Source organism: Heterodontus francisci, unplaced genomic scaffold, assembly GCF_036365525.1.
Source record: "Heterodontus francisci isolate sHetFra1 unplaced genomic scaffold, sHetFra1.hap1 HAP1_SCAFFOLD_1254, whole genome shotgun sequence".
Classification (NCBI taxonomy): Eukaryota; Metazoa; Chordata; class Chondrichthyes; order Heterodontiformes; family Heterodontidae; genus Heterodontus; species Heterodontus francisci.
The window spans coordinates 80,431-96,880 of NW_027141592.1; the positions used below are offsets into that span (position 1 = coordinate 80,431).

Genomic DNA, 16,450 nt, shown 5'->3' on the forward strand with positions numbered 1-16,450 from the left:
AAAAAGCCCTTCAAAACACTCCTACAGGGGATGCAGAGACCAAGTGGGCCCACACCAGAGGCGCCATCTGTGACTCAGCAATTACCACCTTTGGCAAACGTAAGAAGCAGAATGCAGACTGGTTTCAATCTCACTTTGAAGAGCTGGAACCTGTCATAGCCACTAAGTGCATTGCACTATTGAACTACAAGAAAACCCCCAGCGAGTTAACATCCGTAGCACATAAAGCAGCCAGAAATGCTGCACAAACCCCCCCTCAAGTCTAAATCAGGGAAAACGATCACAGACCAACGCAAGCAAATGGACCGCTGGGTTGAGCACTACCTAGAACTGTACTCCAGGGAAAATGTTGTCACTGATATTTCCCTCAATGCAGCCCAGTCTCTGCCGGTCATGGATGAGCTGGACGAACAGCCAACAAAATCGGAACTCAGTGATGCCATTGATTCTCTAGCCAGTGGAAAAGCCCCTGGAAAGGACAGCATTACCCCTGAAATAATCAAGAGTGCCAAGCCTGCTATACTCTCAGCATTCCATGAACTGCATTGTCTGTGCTGGGACGAGGGAGCAGTACCACAGGACATGCGCAATACCAATATCATCATCCTCGATAAAAACAAGGGTGACCGCGGTGACTGCAACAACTACCGTGGAATCTCCCTGCTCAGCATAGTGGGGAAAGTCTTCGCTCGAGTCGTTTTAAACAAACTCCAGAAGCTGGCTGAGCGTGTCTACCCTGAGGCACAGTGTGGCTTTCGAGCAGAGAGATCTACCATTGACATGCTGTTCTCCCTTCGTCAGCTACAGGAGAAATGCCGCGAACAACAGATGCCCCTCGACGTTGCTTTCATAGATCTCACCAAAGCCGCTGACTTCGTCAGCAGACGTGGTCTCTTCAGACAACGAGCAAAGATTGGATGTCCACCAAAGCTACCAAGTATCATCACCTCATTCCATGACAATATGAAAGGCACAATTCAGCATAGCGGTGCCTCATCAGACCCCTTTCCTATCCTGAGTGGTGAGAAACAGGACTGTGTTCTCCCACCTACACTGTTTGGGATCTTCTTCTCATTGCTGCTCTCACATGCATTCAAGTCTTCAGAAGAAGGAATTTTCCTCCACGCAAGATCAGGTGGCAGGTTGTTTAACCTTGCCCGTCTTAGAGCAAAGACCAAAGTACGGAAAGTCCTCATCAGGGAACTCCTCTTTGCTGACGATGCTGCTTTAACATCTCACACTGAAGAGTGTCTGCAGAGACTCATCGACAGGATTACGGCTGCCTGCAACAAATTTGGCCTAACTATCAGCCTCAAGAAAACGAACATCATGGGACAGGACGTCAGAAATGCTCCATCCATCAATATTGGCGACCACACTCTGGAAGTGGTTCAAGAGTTCACCTACCTGTCTCTTGATGCAGAAGTCAACAAGCGCATGGGAAAGCCGTCCGTTGCTATGTCCTGACTGGCCAAGAGAGTGTGGGAAAATGGCGTACTGACACAGAACACAAACGTCTGAGTGTTTCAAGCCTGTGTCCTCAGTACCTTGCTCTACGGCAGTGAGGCCTGGACAACGTATGTCAGCCAAGAGCGACGTCTTAACTCATTCCATCTTCACTGCCTTTGGAGAATCCTTGGCATCAGGAGGCAGGACCATATCTCCAATGCAGAAGTCCTCGAGGCGGCCAACATCCCCAGCTTATACACCCTACTGAGTCAGTGGCGCTTGAGATGGCTTGGCCATGTGAGCCACATGGAAGATGGCAGGATCCCCAAGGACACATTGTACAGCGAGCTCGTCACTGGTATCAGACCCACCGGCCGTCCATGTCTCCGCTTTAAAGACGTCTGCAAACGCGACATGAAGTCCTGTGACATTGATCACAAATTGTGGGAGTCAGTTGCCAGCGATCGCCAGAGCTGGCGGGCAGCCATAAAGACGGGGCTAAAGTGTGCGAGTCGAAGAGACTTAGCAGTTGGCAGGAAAAAAGACAGAAGCGCAAGGAGAGAGCCAACTGTGTAACAGCCCCGACAAACCAATTTTATCTGCAGCACCTGTGGAGGAGCCTGTCACTCTAGAATTGGCCTTTATAGCCACTCCAGGCGCTGCTCCACAAACCACTGACCACCTCTAGGCGCTTACCCATTGTCTCTCGAGACAAGGAGGCCAAAGATGATTTAAGACTGAGATAAGGAGAAATTAATTTCCTCGAGGGTTGTGAATATTTGGAATTCTCCACCTCAGAATCTTGTGGATACTCCATTGCTAATTATATTTAAAGCTGGGAAAGACAGATTTTTAGTCTCTCAGGGAATGAAGGAATGAGGAGTGGGTGGGAACATGGAACTGAGGCAGAAGATCAGCCATGATCGAATTTAACATTGGAGCAGGTTCAAGGGGCCGAATGGACTACTCCGCTCCTATTTCTATGTTCTTATGTAAGCAGTCAGTTTGCACACAGCAAGAGTCCACGAACAGCATAATGTAAAATAAGCTCGATAGTTTGTTGAGTGATGTTGGTTGAGGTATGAATATTGGGCAGGACACTGGGGAGAACCCCCCTGCTCTTCTTCAAATTGTGGCCATGGGATTTTTACATTTACTTAAGGGAGGAGAAGGTGGGCTTCGTTCAAATTGACACGCAAGACGGTTCCTCCAACAGAATCACAGAATAATACAGTACAGAAGAGGCCCTTTGGCCCATCAAGTCTGCACCGATGCATTAAAGACACCTGACCTGTCAACCTAATCCCATTTGCCAGCACTTGGCCCATAGCCTTGAATGTTATGACGTGCCAAGTGCTCATCCAGGTACTTTTTAAAGGATGTGAGGCAACCCGCCTCTACCACCCTCCCAGGCAGGGCATTCCAGACCGTCACCACCATCTGGGTAAAAAAGTTCTTCCTCAAATCCCCCTTAAACCTCCCGCCCCTCACCTTAAACTTGTGACCCCTCGTAACTGACCCTTCAACTAAGGGGAACAGCTGCTCCCTATCCACCCTGTCCATGCCGCTCAACAGTGCAGCACTCCCTCAGTACTGACCCTCCGACAGAGCAGCACCCCCTCGGTACTGACCCTCCGACAGTGCAGCACTCCCTCGGTACTGACCCTCCGACAGTGCAGCACTCCCTCGGTACTGACCCTGCGACAGTGCAGCACTCCCTCGGTACTGACCCTCCGACAGTGCAGCACTCCCTCGGTACTGACCCTCCGACAGTGCAGCACTCCCTCGGTACTGACCCTCCGACAGTGCAGCACTCCCTCAGGACTGACCCTCCGACAGTGCAGCACTCCCTCAGGACTGACCCTCCGACAGTGCAGCACTCCCTCAGGACTGACCCTCCGACAGTGCAGCACTCCCTCAGGACTGACCCTCCGACAGTGCAGCACTCCCTCAGGACTGACCCTTTGACAGTGCAGCACTTCCTCAGTACTGACCCTCTGACAGTGCAGGACTCCCTCGGTACTGCACTTAGGAGTGACAGACAGGATTATGGGCTCAAATCACTGCAGTGTGTCTTGAACGCCAGTGTTCTGATTCGGGGCCGGGGACACTAACTCACTGAGTCTGGTGTCTGATCTGAAGTGATTTTTACTCATTCACCTCTGACCCCAGTATCTACTTCATTTGAAAACAGTGCTCAAGATTTATCTTCTATCCAAAACCTGCTGAATATTTGGTTTGTTAACAACAGTCTGTCTGGGCTGTTGAGACTCTGGAATCTGATAATCTCACACATGAAGAACAGGTCCCCAAGTGGGAGCCAGGGGCTTGGGGCGAACAGAGAGAAAACTGAGGATTAAAGATACCGAGGATGGTGAAACTAGTTAATCTACCGCAGAATGTGAGTGGTAACTGGTTACTGAGCCTCGCGGGAGGGAATTACCTGTCAATCCGTCACACAGCAATCCCAATCCCATCACAGTCCCAGCTGGACCAACAGAGGTCGGAATGCACAACTGTAAACTCTGCATCACTGGAATCAGACACTGCAAGGAGACTGTTTCTAATCCTGGGAGGAAACAATCTGTTCATTTTGTTCCACCTGATCCCAGGTCTGCCTCACCAGAATTAAAGTGAAATTCCAGTTCCCAAATTGTTCTTGTTGGGTTTTAAGTCTTTAGGTGACCAGTGAGTCACACGCAGCGTAAGGTGACAAGCTGCACTGCTGCAGTGTGCAGAGTTCACTCATCCCACTCAAGTAGGATTGGCCTCAGTGCTTTACATGTTAGAAGGGAAACATCAGCCAGGTCATGACCCCTTGAGCAGTCCTGGGGACTGCGCCTGTGACAGGATTTTGCTGTGATGCCCTCCAGGGTAGCATAGCCTGCTGACACCCACAGTCCATACTCAGAGGTGCAGAATGGGGTATGTCTGCCTTAGTGACCCAGAGTCAGCACCTTCAGGAGAGGAAGGAACCCGTACCCCAGTGAGAGTCAGCCCCTTCAGGAGAGGAGGGAACCTGTACCCCAGTGAGAGTCAGCCCCTTCAGGAGAGGAGGGGACCCGTACCCCAGTGAGAGTCAGCCACTTCAGGAGAGGAAGGGACCCGTACCCCAGTGAGAGTCAGCCCCTTCAGGAGAGGAGGGAACCTGTACCCCAGTGAGAGTCAGCCCCTTCAGGAGCGGAGGGGACCCGTACCCCAGTGAGAGTCAGCACCTTCAGGAGAGGAGGGGACCAGTACCCCAGTGAGAGTCAGCACCTTCAGGAGAGGAGGGGACCCGTACCCCAGTGAGAGTCAGCACCTTCAGGAGAGGAGGGGACCAGTACCCCAGTGAGAGTCAGCCCCTTCAGGAGAGGAGGGGACCCGTACCCCAGTGACAGTCAGCCCCTTCAGGAGAGTAGGGGACACATACACCAGTGAGAGGCAGCGCCTTCAGGAGAGGAGGGGACCCGAATCCCAGTGAGAATCAGCACCTTCAGGAGGGGAGGAGACCCGTACCCCAGCGAAAGTCAGCACCTTCAGGAGAGGAGGGGACCTGTACCCCAGTGAGAGTCAGCACCTTCAGGAGAGGAGGGGACCTGTACCCCAGCGAAAGTCAGCACCTTCAGGAGGGGAGGAGACCCGTACCCCAGTGAGAGTCAGAACCTTCAGGAGAGGAGGAGACCTGTACCCCAGTGAGAGTCAGCACCTTCAGGAGAGGAGGGGACCCGTACCCCAGTGAGAGACAGCACCTTCAGGAGAGGATGGGTCCCGTACCCCAGTGAGAATCAGCACCTTCAGGAGAGGAGGGGACCCGTACCCCAGTGAGAGTCAGCACCTTCAGGAGAGGAGGGGACCTGTACCCCAGTGAGAGTCAGCACCTTCAGGAGAGGAGCGGACCCGTACCCCAGTGAGAGTCAGCACCTTCAGGAGAGGAGGGGACCCGTACCCCAGTGAGAGTCAGTACCTTCAGGAGAGGAGGGGACCCGTACCCCAGTGAGAGTCAGCACCTTCAGGAGAGGAGGGGACCCGTACCCCAGTGAGAGTCAGCACCTTCAGGAGAGTAGGGGACACATACACCAGTGAGAGGCAGCACCTTCAGGAGAGGAGGGGACCCGAATCCCAGTGAGAATCAGCCCCTTCAGGAGAGGAGGGGACCCGTACCCCAGTGAGAGTCAGCACCTTCAGGAGAGGAGGGGACCCGTACCCCAGTGAGAGTCAGCACCTTCAGGAGAGGAGCGGACCCGTACCCCAGTGAGAGTCAGCACCTTCAGGAGAGGAGGGGACCCGTACCCCAGTGAGAGTCAGCACCTTCAGGAGAGGAGGGGACCCGTACCCCAGTGAGAGTCAGCACCTTCAGGAGAGGAGGGGACCCGTACCCCAGTGAGAGTCAGCACCTTCAGGAGAGGAGGGGACCCGTACCCCAGTGAGAGTCAGCACCTTCAGGAGAGGAGGGGACCCGCACCCCAGTGAGAGTCAGCACCTTCAGGAGAGGAGGGGACCCGTACCCCAGTGAGAGTCAGCACCTTCAGGAGAGGAGGGGACCCGTACCCCAGTGAGAGTCAGCACCTTCAGGAGAGGAGGGGACCCGTACCCCAGTGAGAGACAGCACCTTCAGGAGAGGATGGGTCCCGTACCCCAGTGAGAATCAGCACCTTCAGGAGAGGAGGGGACCCGTACCCCAGTGAGAGTCAGCACCTTCAGAAGAGGAGGGGTCCCGTACCCCAGTGAGAGTCAGCACCTTCAGGAGAGGAGGAGACCTGTACCCCAGTGAGGTTGTGAACGGAGGTTGGAGATTTTGGGATTGGGAGTAGTAGTGAGATCGGAAGTGTTTAGTGTTGATTTTCCCAGAGGCAATCAACACAAGCCCCGGCTGCCTCAAGGGAAATGAATGTTGCAACAGGGACCAGAAACAAGCATTAGCACCTTGGGATGTTTTATTAGGTTAAAGGTGCTTTATTAATGTAAGTTTTTGTTGGTGGCTCCCATTTCATAGAAGTGAACAAGATTATGACAGGCTTAGATAAGTTAGACAAGAAAAAACTGTTCCCATTAACTGATGGTACAAGGACTAGGGGACACAGATTGAAGGTTTTGTGGTAAGAGATGCAGGGGGGGATGTGAGGAAGAACCTTTTTACACAGTGGGTGGTAATGAGCTGGAACTCACTGCCCACGAGGGAGGTGGAAGTGGAGACAATCACTGATTTCAAAAGGAAACTGGATGGCCACTTCGAGGAAATAAACTTGTAGAGTTACAGTGATCGAGAGGGGGAATGGGACTGACTGGATTGCTCTGCAGAGAGCTGGCATGGACCCGATGGGCCGAATGGCCTCCTTCTGTGCCGTAAATGCCTCTATGACTCTAAACAAATACTTTCAAATATACTGAAAAAATCAATTTCAAAACAAATTCAGCTGTGGTCTGTGCACAAATGGGAAGTTGTGTTAAACACCATTACCCCTGCTGCACATATGGGTAAAGAACACCTCTTACTTGTCCTTCACCAAGAATACCTTGGGTGCACCTGATAGCAGAAGTGTTCATGCCATCAGACATCATTTCAGTTCCCAATTAGCACCCAATCAACTGGCGCTACCGATTCCAATTTTGCACCCAAGAACTTCACGATAAATTTTAATCATCGTTCGTGAGTTGGTCTGTGATTTCTTTGCAGCCCTGACATTCTCAGTTATAGCAGAACTAAGACTGGCTCTTTAAGGAACATCAATATTAGATTAGCTCTGCAGTCAGCTCTCACTTTGCCCAATCGATCAATGCTATTTCTATCCCCACTCTCATCACTGCACTGATTACTGTGCACATCCCTGCAAAGGAGCTGATCACCATGGAATACAAAACTGTCAGCACACTGAGTACTGCCTGGTCTGCAAATCCCTGTGTAAAATCATCTCACAAACACCAGTCACTCACAATCAACCACTTATTGTTGAGGGAGAGAGAGAGAGAGACAGAAAAAGGGAGAGGAAGACAGACACAGAAACAGACAGACAGAAAAACTGGGACAGACAAAAAAACAGATTCAGACAGAAAAGCAGAGACAGAGCTCCCCAACATCACAGATACCAGTCTTCAGCCAATCCGATTCACTCCGCATGAAATCAAGAAACGACTGAAGGCACTGGATACTGCAAAGGCTATAGGCCCTGACAATATTCCGGCAATTGTACTGAAGCCAAGCTGCTCCAGTACAGCTGCAACACTGGCATCTACCCGGCAATATGGAAAATTGCTCAGGTATGTCTTGTACACAAAAAGCAGGACAAATCCAACACGGCCAATTACCACCCCATCAGTCTACTCTCGAACATCAGTAAAGTGATATGAACATACAATTAGAGCAGCAGTCGGTCATCCAGGCCCCTCAGACCTGCTCATGTCTGATCTGATTGTGGCCTCGACTCTACTTTCCTGTCTACCTTTTCACTTCCTTGTCAATCAAGAATTTATCTAACTCATGCTTAAAAATATTCAATGACCCAACCTCCACTGATCTTGGGGAAGAGAATTCTACAGACTAACAACCCTCAGAGAAAAAATTTGTCTAATCGCTGTATTAAATGGGAGACCCTTTATTTTTAAACTGTGTCCCCTGGTTCTAGTCTCTCCCACAAGGGGAAACATCCTCTCAGCATCCACCCTGTCACGTCCCCTCAGGATCTTGTATATTTCAATAAGATCACCTCTCATTCTTCTAAACTCCAATGGATACAGACCCAACCTGTCCAACCTTTCCTCATGAGATAACCCTCTCACCCCAGAAACCCCAGATGATATGAAAGTCTGAAGCATTGTGAACTGAGGAGGATAGTGTAGAACTTAAAAAGGACATAGACAAGTTGGTGGAATGGGCAGATGGGTGGCAGATGAAGTTCAATGCAGAGAAATGTGAGGTGATTCATTTTGGTAGGAAGAACATGGAGAGACAATATAGAATAAAGGGTACAATTCTAAAGTGTGTGCAGGAGCAGAGGGACCCAGTGTATATGTGCATAAATCATTGAAGGTGGCAGGACAGGTTGAGAGAGTGGTTAATAAAGCATACAGTATCCTGGGCTTTATTAATAGGGGCAGAGAGTACAGGAGCAAGGATGTTTTGTTGAACTTGTATAAAACACTAGTTCAGCCTCAGCTGGAGTTTTGCGTCCAGTTCTGGGCACCGCACTCGAGGAAAGACGTGAGGGCATTGGACAGAGAACAGAAAAGAATCACGAGAATGGTTCCAGGGATGAGGAATTTCAGTTATGAAGATAGATTGGAGAAATTAGGACTGTTTTCCTTGGAGAACAGAAGACTGACAAATGATTTGATAGAGGTATTCAAAATCATGAGGGGTCTGGACAGAGTAGATAGGGACAAACTGTTCCCACTGGTGAAAGGATCGAGAACGAGAGGGCACAGATTTAAAATATTTGGTAAGAGAAGCAAAAGGGACATGATGAAAAACTTATTTACACAACAAGTGGTTAAGGTCTGGAATGCGCTGCCTGAGAGTGTGGTGGAGGCAGGTTCAATTGAAGCATTCAAAAGGGAATTAGACTGGTATATGAAAAGGAAGAATGTGCAGCGTTACAGGGAGAAGGCGGGGGAATGGAACTGAGGGAATTGCTCTTTCAGAGAGATAGTGTGGACACGATTCTGTGAATCAGTCGAATGAACCTTCTCTGAACTGCTTCTAATGCAATTATATCCTTTCTTAAGTAAAGAGACCAAAACTGTACGCAGTATTCCAGATGTGGTCTCACCAATGCCCTGCACAACTGCAGCAAAATGTCCTTACTTTTATATTCCATTCCCCTTGCAATAAATGCCTACATTGCACTTGCCTTCTTAATCACTTGCTGTACCTGCATACTAACCTTTTGTGATTCATGTATCAGGACACCCACATCCCTCTGTACTGCAGAGTTCTGCAATCTCTCTCCATTTAAATAATATACAGCTTTTCTATTCTTCCTGCCAATGTGGACAAGTTCACATTTTCCCACATTATACTCCAGCTGCCAAATTTGTGCCCACTCACTTAACCTATCTATATACTTATGCAGAGTCCTTTGGTCCTCTTCACAACGTACTTTCCTACCTATCTTTGTTTCATCAGCAAATTTAGCAACCATACCTTCAGTCCCTTCATCCAAATCATTAATATAAATTGTAAACAGCTGAGGCCTCAGCACTGATCCCTGTGGCATTCCACTAATTACAATTGGCCAACCCGAAAATATCCCATTTATTCCTACTCTCTGCTTCCTGTTAGCTAACTAATCCTCTGTCCATGCAAATATCTTATCCCCTACACAATGAACTCTTATTTTGTTTAGTAACCTTTGATGTGGCACCCTATCAAATGCCTTTTGGAAATCCAAGTACACCACATCTGCAGATTCCCCTTTATCCATGCTGCTTGCTACTTTCTAAAAGAACTCTAATAAATTAGTCAAGCATTATTAGGATAACTAAGGAAAGAGTAGGGCCCATAAACACCAAAAAGGTAACCTATGTGTAGGAGCTGAAGATATTGGTTTGGTTCTTAATGAATACTTTGCGTCTGTCTTCACAAAAGAGGGGGATGATGCAGAAATTGTAGTTAAGGAGAAGTATTTGATGTGATAAACATAGGGAAAGAGGATCCTTGAAAGTTGATAAATCACCAGGGCCAGATGAAATGTACCCTAGGCTGTTAAAAGAAGTAAGAGAGGAAATAGCGGAATGTCTGATCATCATTTTCCAGTCCTCACTGGATACAGGTGTGGTGCCGGAGGATTGGAGAACTGCTAACGTTGTACCTCTGTTTAAAAAGGGAGTGAAGGATAGACCGAATAATTACAGTCCAGTCAGTCTAACCGCAATAGTGGGCAAATTATTGGAATCTATTCTGAGAGACAGGATAAACTGTCACTTAGAAAGGCACAGGTTAATCAAGGATATTCAGCATGGATTTGTTAAGGGAAGATCTTGTTTGATCAACTTGATCGAATATTTTTGAAGAAGTAACAAGGAAGATAGATGAGGGTAGTGCAGTTGATGTGGTCGACATGGATTTTAGCTAGGTTTCTGACAAGGTTCCACATGGCAGACTGGTTAAAAAAATACAATCCCATGGGATCGAGGGAAATGCAGCAAGGTGGATACAAAATTGACTCAGTGGCAGAAAGCAAAGGGTAATTGTTGACAGGTGTTTTAGCGACTGGAGGGCTGTTTCCAGTGACATTCCGCAGGGCTCAGTACTGGGTCCCCTGCTTTTTGTGGTGTATATATTAATGATTTGGACATAAATGTAGGGGGCATGATCAAGAAGTTTGCAGACAACACAAAGATTGGCCGTGTGGTAGATAGCGAGGAGGATAGCTGTAGGCTGTAGGAAGATATTGATGGTCTAATCAGATGGGCGGAAAAGTGGCAAATGGAATTCAACTTGGAGAAGTGTGAGGTGATGCATTTGGTGAGGTCAAACAAGGCAAAGGAATACACGATTAATGGGAAAAATACTGAGAAGTGTAGAGGAAGTAAGGGACCTTGGAGTGAATGTCCACAGATCCCTGAAAATAGCAGAAAAGGTCGATAAGGTGGTTAAGAAGGCATATGGAATCCTTTCCTTTATTAGCCGAGGTATAAAATATAAGAGCAGGGAGGTTATGCTGGAACTGTATAACTCATTGGTTAGGCCACAACTTGAGTACTGTGTGTAGTTCTGGTCACCTCATTACAGAAAGGATGGAATTGCACTAGAGAGGGTACAGAGGAGATTTACGAGGATGTTGCCAGGACTGGAAAAATGTAGCTATGAGGAAAGATTGGATAGGCTGGGGATGTTCTCCTTGGAACAGAGAAGGCTGAGGGGAGATCTGATTGAAATGTTCAAAGTTTTGAGGTGCCTGGATAGAGTGGAGGTGGAGGGTCTATTCACCTTAGTAGAGAGGTCAGTGACGAGGGGGCATAGATTTAAAGTGATTGGTAGGAAAATTAGAGGGGAGATAAGGAAACACTTTTTCACTCAGAGGTTGGTGATGGTCTGGAACTCATTCAAAAGGAGTCTGGATATGCACCTCAAGTGCCGTAATCTGCAGGGCTACGGACCAAATGCTGGAAGGTGGGATTAGAATAGATGGATCGGTTTTCAGCCAGCACAGACACGATGGGCCAAGTGGCCTCTTCCTGTGCCTTAAACTTTCTATGATTCTACATTGACTCTGCCTGATTGCATTATGATTTTCTAAGTGCCCTACTATAACCTCCTTATAATAGATTCTAGCATTGTTGCTATGACAGACGCTAGGCCAACTGTCCCGAAGTTTCCTGCTTTCTGTCTCCCTCCTTTTTTGATGGAAGGGGCTGTCAACAGTGCTACCAAGTGCCACTTAAACAGCAACAACCTGCTCAGTGACACTCAGTTTGGGCTCTGCCAGGGCCACTCAGCTTCTGACCTCATTACAGCCATGGTCCAAACATGGACAAAAGAGCTGAACTCAAGAGGTGAGGTGAGAGAGACTGCCCTTGATATCAAGGAGCCCTAGCAAAATTGAAGTCAATATGAATCAGCGGGAAAACTCTCCACTGGTTGGAGTCATACCTAGCAAAATGGAAGATGGTTGTGGTTGTTGGAGGTCAATCAACTCAGCTCCAGGACATCACTGCAGGAGTTCCTCAGGGTCGTGTTCTGGGCCCAACCATCTTCAGCTGCTTCATCAATGACCTTCCCTCCATCGTAAAGTGGGATGTTCACAGACAATTGCACAATGTTCAGTACAATCACAACTCCTCAGATACTGAAGCAGTCCATGTCCAAATGCAAAAAGACCTGGACAACATTCAGGCTTCAGGTGACACAAGTGCCAGGCAATGACCATCTCCAACAAGAGAGAATCCAACCATCTCCCCCTGATATTTAAAGGCATTATCATCGCTGAATCCCCCACTATCAACATCCTGGGGATTACCATTGACCAGATGGTAAATACTGTGGCTACAAGAGCAGGTCAGAGGCTGGGAATTCTGTGGCGAGTAACTCACCTCCTGACTCCCCAAAGCCTGTCTACCATCTACAAGGCACAAGTCAGGAGTGTGATGGAATACTCTCCACTTGTCTGGATGGGTGCAGCTCCAACAACACTCAAGAAGCTCGACACTATCCAGGGCAAAGCAGCCCGCTTGATTGGCACCCCATCTACAAACATTCACTCCCTCCTCCACCGACGCACAGTGGCAGCAGTGTGTACCATCCACAAGATGCACTGCAGCAACGCACCAAGGCTCCTTAGACAGCACCTTCCAAACCCGTGACCTCGACCAACTAGAAAGACAAGAGCAGCAGTTGAATGGGAACACCACCACCTGCAAGTTCCCCTCCAAGTCACACACCATCCTGACTTGGAACTATATTGCCGTTCCTTCACTGTCGCTGGGTCAAAATCCTGGACTCCCCTTCCTAACAGCACTGTGGGTGTACCTACCTCACATGGACTGCAGCGGTTCAAGAAGGCAGCTCACCACCACCTTCTCAAGGGGTGCGCTACAACTGCTGGCCTTGCCAATGATACCCACATCCTATGAATATTTTAAAAAAGAGACAGAGAGAAACAGAGACACACAGGAAGAGGGAGAGAGAGACGCAGGCAGAGAGAGAGAGAGAGGGAAGCGCAGGTGCAGAGAGAGAGAGAGACACGCAGGCAGAGAGAGAGATACGCAGGCAGAGAGAGAGAGAGAGGCAGGCAGAGAGAGAGAGAGAGAGGCAGGCAGAGAGAGAGAGAGAGAGAGGCAGGCAGAGAGAGAGAGAGAGAGAGAGAGGCAGGCAGAGAGAGAGAGACGCAGGCAGAGAGAGAGAGGGAGACGCAGGCAGAGAGAGAGAGAGGGAGAGAGAAGTGCAGGTAGAGATAGAGAGACGCAGGCAGAGAGAGAGAGACGCGGGCAGAGAGAGAGACACGCGGGCAGAGAGAGAGACACGCGGGCAGAGAGAGAGACACGCGGGCAGAGAGAGAGACACGCGGGCAGAGAGAGAGACACGCGGGCAGAGAGAGAGACACGCGGGCAGAGAGAGAGACACGCGGGCAGAGAGAGAGACACGCGGGCAGAGAGAGAGATACACGCAGAGAGAGAGAGAGATGCAGGCAGAGAGAGAGAGAGAGACGCAGGCAGAGAGAGAGAGAGACGCAGGCAGAGAGAGAGAGAGACGCAGGCAGAGCGAGTGAGAGTGAGACGCAGGCAGAGAGAGAGAGAGACGCAGGCAGAGCGAGAGGGAGACGCAGGCAGAGCGAGAGAGAGACGCAGGCAGAGCGAGTGAGAGTGAGACGCAGGCAGAGAGAGAGAGAGAGAGAGAGAGACGCAGGCAGAGAGAGAGAGAGACGCAGGCAGAGCGAGTGAGAGTGAGACACAGGCAGAGAGAGAGAGACGCAGGCAGAGAGAGTGTGACGCAGGCAGAGAGAGAGACGCAGGCAGAGAGAGAGAGAGACGCAGGCAGAGAGAGAGAGAGACGCAGGCAGAGAGAGAGAGACGCAGGCAGAGAGAGAGAGACGCAGGCAGAGAGAGAGAGACGCAGGCAGAGAGAGAGAGACGCAGAGAGAGAGAGAGAGAGACGCAGAGAGAGAGACGCAGAGAGAGAGAGACGCAGGCAGAGAGAGAGAGAGACGCAGGCAGAGAGAAAGAGAGACGCAGGCAGAGAGAGAGACGCAGGCAGAGAGAGAGAGACGCAGGCAGAGAGAGAGAGACGCAGGCAGAGAGAGAGAGACGCAGGCAAAGAGAGAGAGATGCAGAGAGAGAGAGAGAGAGACGCAGGCAGAGAGAGAGAGACGCAGGCAGAGAGAGAGAGATGCAGGCAGAGAGAGAGAGACGCAGGCAAAGAGAGAGAGACGCAGGCAAAGAGAGAGAGACGCAGAGAGAGAGAGACGCAGAGAGAGAGAGACGCAGAGAGAGAGAGACGCAGAGAGAGAGAGAGAGAGACGCAGGCAGAGAGAGAGAGAGAGACGCAGGCAGAGAGAGAGAGAGAGATGCAGGCAGAGAGAGAGAGAGAGACGCAGGCAGAGAGAGAGAGAGAGACGCAGAGAGAGAGAGAGAGAAACGCAGAGAGAGAGAGAGAGAGACGCAGGCAGAGAGAGAGAGAGACGCAGGCAGAGAGAGAGAGACGCAGGCAAAGAGAGAGAGAGAGAGACGCAGAGAGAGAGAGAGACGCAGAGAGAGAGAGAGAGACGCAGAGAGACGCAGAGAGAGAGACGCAGGCAGAGAGAGAGACGCAGGCAGAGAGACGCAGAGAGAGAGAGAGACGCAGAGAGAGAGAGAGACGCAGAGAGATGAGAGACAGGCAGAGAGAGAGAGAGACAGGCAGAGAGAGAGAGAGACAGGCAGAGAGAGAGAGAGACAGGCAGAGAGAGAGAGACGCATGCAGAGAGACAAAGAGATGCAGGGAGAGAGAGAGAGCGTGAGAGACGCAAGCAGGTGGAGAGAGAGAGAGGGAGATGCAAGCAGGTGGAGAGAGAGGGAGAGAGATGCAAGCAGGTGGAGAGAGAGAGAAAGACAAACAAGCAGGTGGAGAGAGAGAGAGAGAGAGAGGCAAGCAGGTGGAGAGAGAGAGAGAGGCAAGCAGGTGGAGAGAGAGAGAGAGGCAAGCAGGTGGAGAGAGCGAGAGAGAAAGACGCAAGCAGGTGGAGAGAGCGAGAGACGCAAGCAAGTGCAGAGAGCAAGAGAGAAAGACACAACAGGTGAAGAGAGAGAGAGAGAGAAAGACGCAAGCAGGTGGAGAGAGAGGGAGACGCAAGCAGGTGGAGAGAGAGAGAGAGAGACGCAAGCAGGTGGAGAGAGAGAGAGATGCAAGCAGGTGGAGAGAGAGAGAGACGCAAGCAGGTGGAGAGAGAGGGAGACGCAAGCAGGTGGAGAGAGAGAGAGAGAGACGCAAGCAGGTGGAGAGAGAGAGAGAGAGACGCAAGCAGGTGGAGAGAGAGAGACGCAAGCAGGTGGAGAGAGAGAGAGACGCAAGCAGGTGGAGAGAGAGAGAGACGCAAGCAGGTGGAGAGAGAGAGAGAGAGACGCATGCAGAGAGACAGAGAGATGCAGGCAGAGAGCGAGAGAGAGAGAGAGAGAGATGCAGGCAAAGAGAGAGAAACTCAGAGAGAAAGAGAGAGACAGGGACAGAGAGAGATGCAGGCAGAGAGAAAGAATCAGAGAAAGAGACAGACATACAGACAGAGAGCGAGACAGACAGATGGAGAGACAGACAGATGGAGAGATAGACTGAGAGAGAAAGGGGGAGAGAGAGAGAGAGAGAGAGAGAGAGTCCACACCCTCTCAGTGTATGTGTCATATTTCTAGATGATGTCGGGAATGTTTCAATATTTGCGGTGAATGATCAATGAACTGATTCCCCAACTGAAAAATACCAAGTAAATGAGCAGACACTATCTTTGAGAAACACCATCTTTATGCAGGTGAAATTTGAATATTAATTATATTTATATTTCCACCAGTTTAGTTCTAAGCTTCTTAAGTCGAGTAATGGTCAATGATCATAGGCAGGTTTAGTCCCATGGGTTGACCAATCCTGTGTGAGGTTTATACGGAGCAGATCCTGCCAGCAGTATAGACATTGTCTTACCTTGTTATCTGTGTTCTAGTGTTGAAGTCAAGGGATCTCATTGATTTTACCACTCCGATACAACCCATATACTGTAACAAGAAGATACACACAACCAAGATTAAGCGTAGAATCATAGAATGATACAACACAGGAGGCCATTCAGCCCATCGTCCCTGTGCCAGCTCTTTGACAGAACTATCCAATTAGTCCCACTCCTGTGCTCTTTCTCTGTAATCCTGCAAATGTTTCCTTTTCTAGTATTTATTCAATGCCCTTTTGAAAGTTATTTTTAATCTGCTTCCACTGCCCTTCTGGGCAGCACATTCCAGATCACAACAACTCACCGTTTAAAACAATTTCTCCTCATCTCCCCCTCTGGTTCTTTTGCCAATCATCTTAAATCTGTGTCCCTCTGGTTACCAACCCTCCTGTCAGTTTCTT

The 16,450-nt window shown here is 49.6% G+C and overlaps 1 protein-coding gene across 4 annotated transcripts in view; it reads right to left on the minus strand.

Moving 5' to 3' along the window:
• LOC137364080 (SHC-transforming protein 2-like) overlaps positions 1–16,103 on the minus strand; it is an 89,958-nt gene extending 73,855 nt beyond the window's left edge. For all 4 annotated transcript variants that reach the window (XM_068027524.1, XM_068027526.1, XM_068027523.1 and 1 more), the window contains exon 1: positions 16,028–16,103. In XM_068027524.1, the coding sequence (XP_067883625.1) occupies positions 16,028–16,095 (68 nt within the window). In that variant the 5' untranslated portion in view covers positions 16,096–16,103. The remainder of the gene's footprint in view (positions 1–16,027) is intronic.
• Positions 16,104–16,450: the final 347 nt, after the last annotated feature.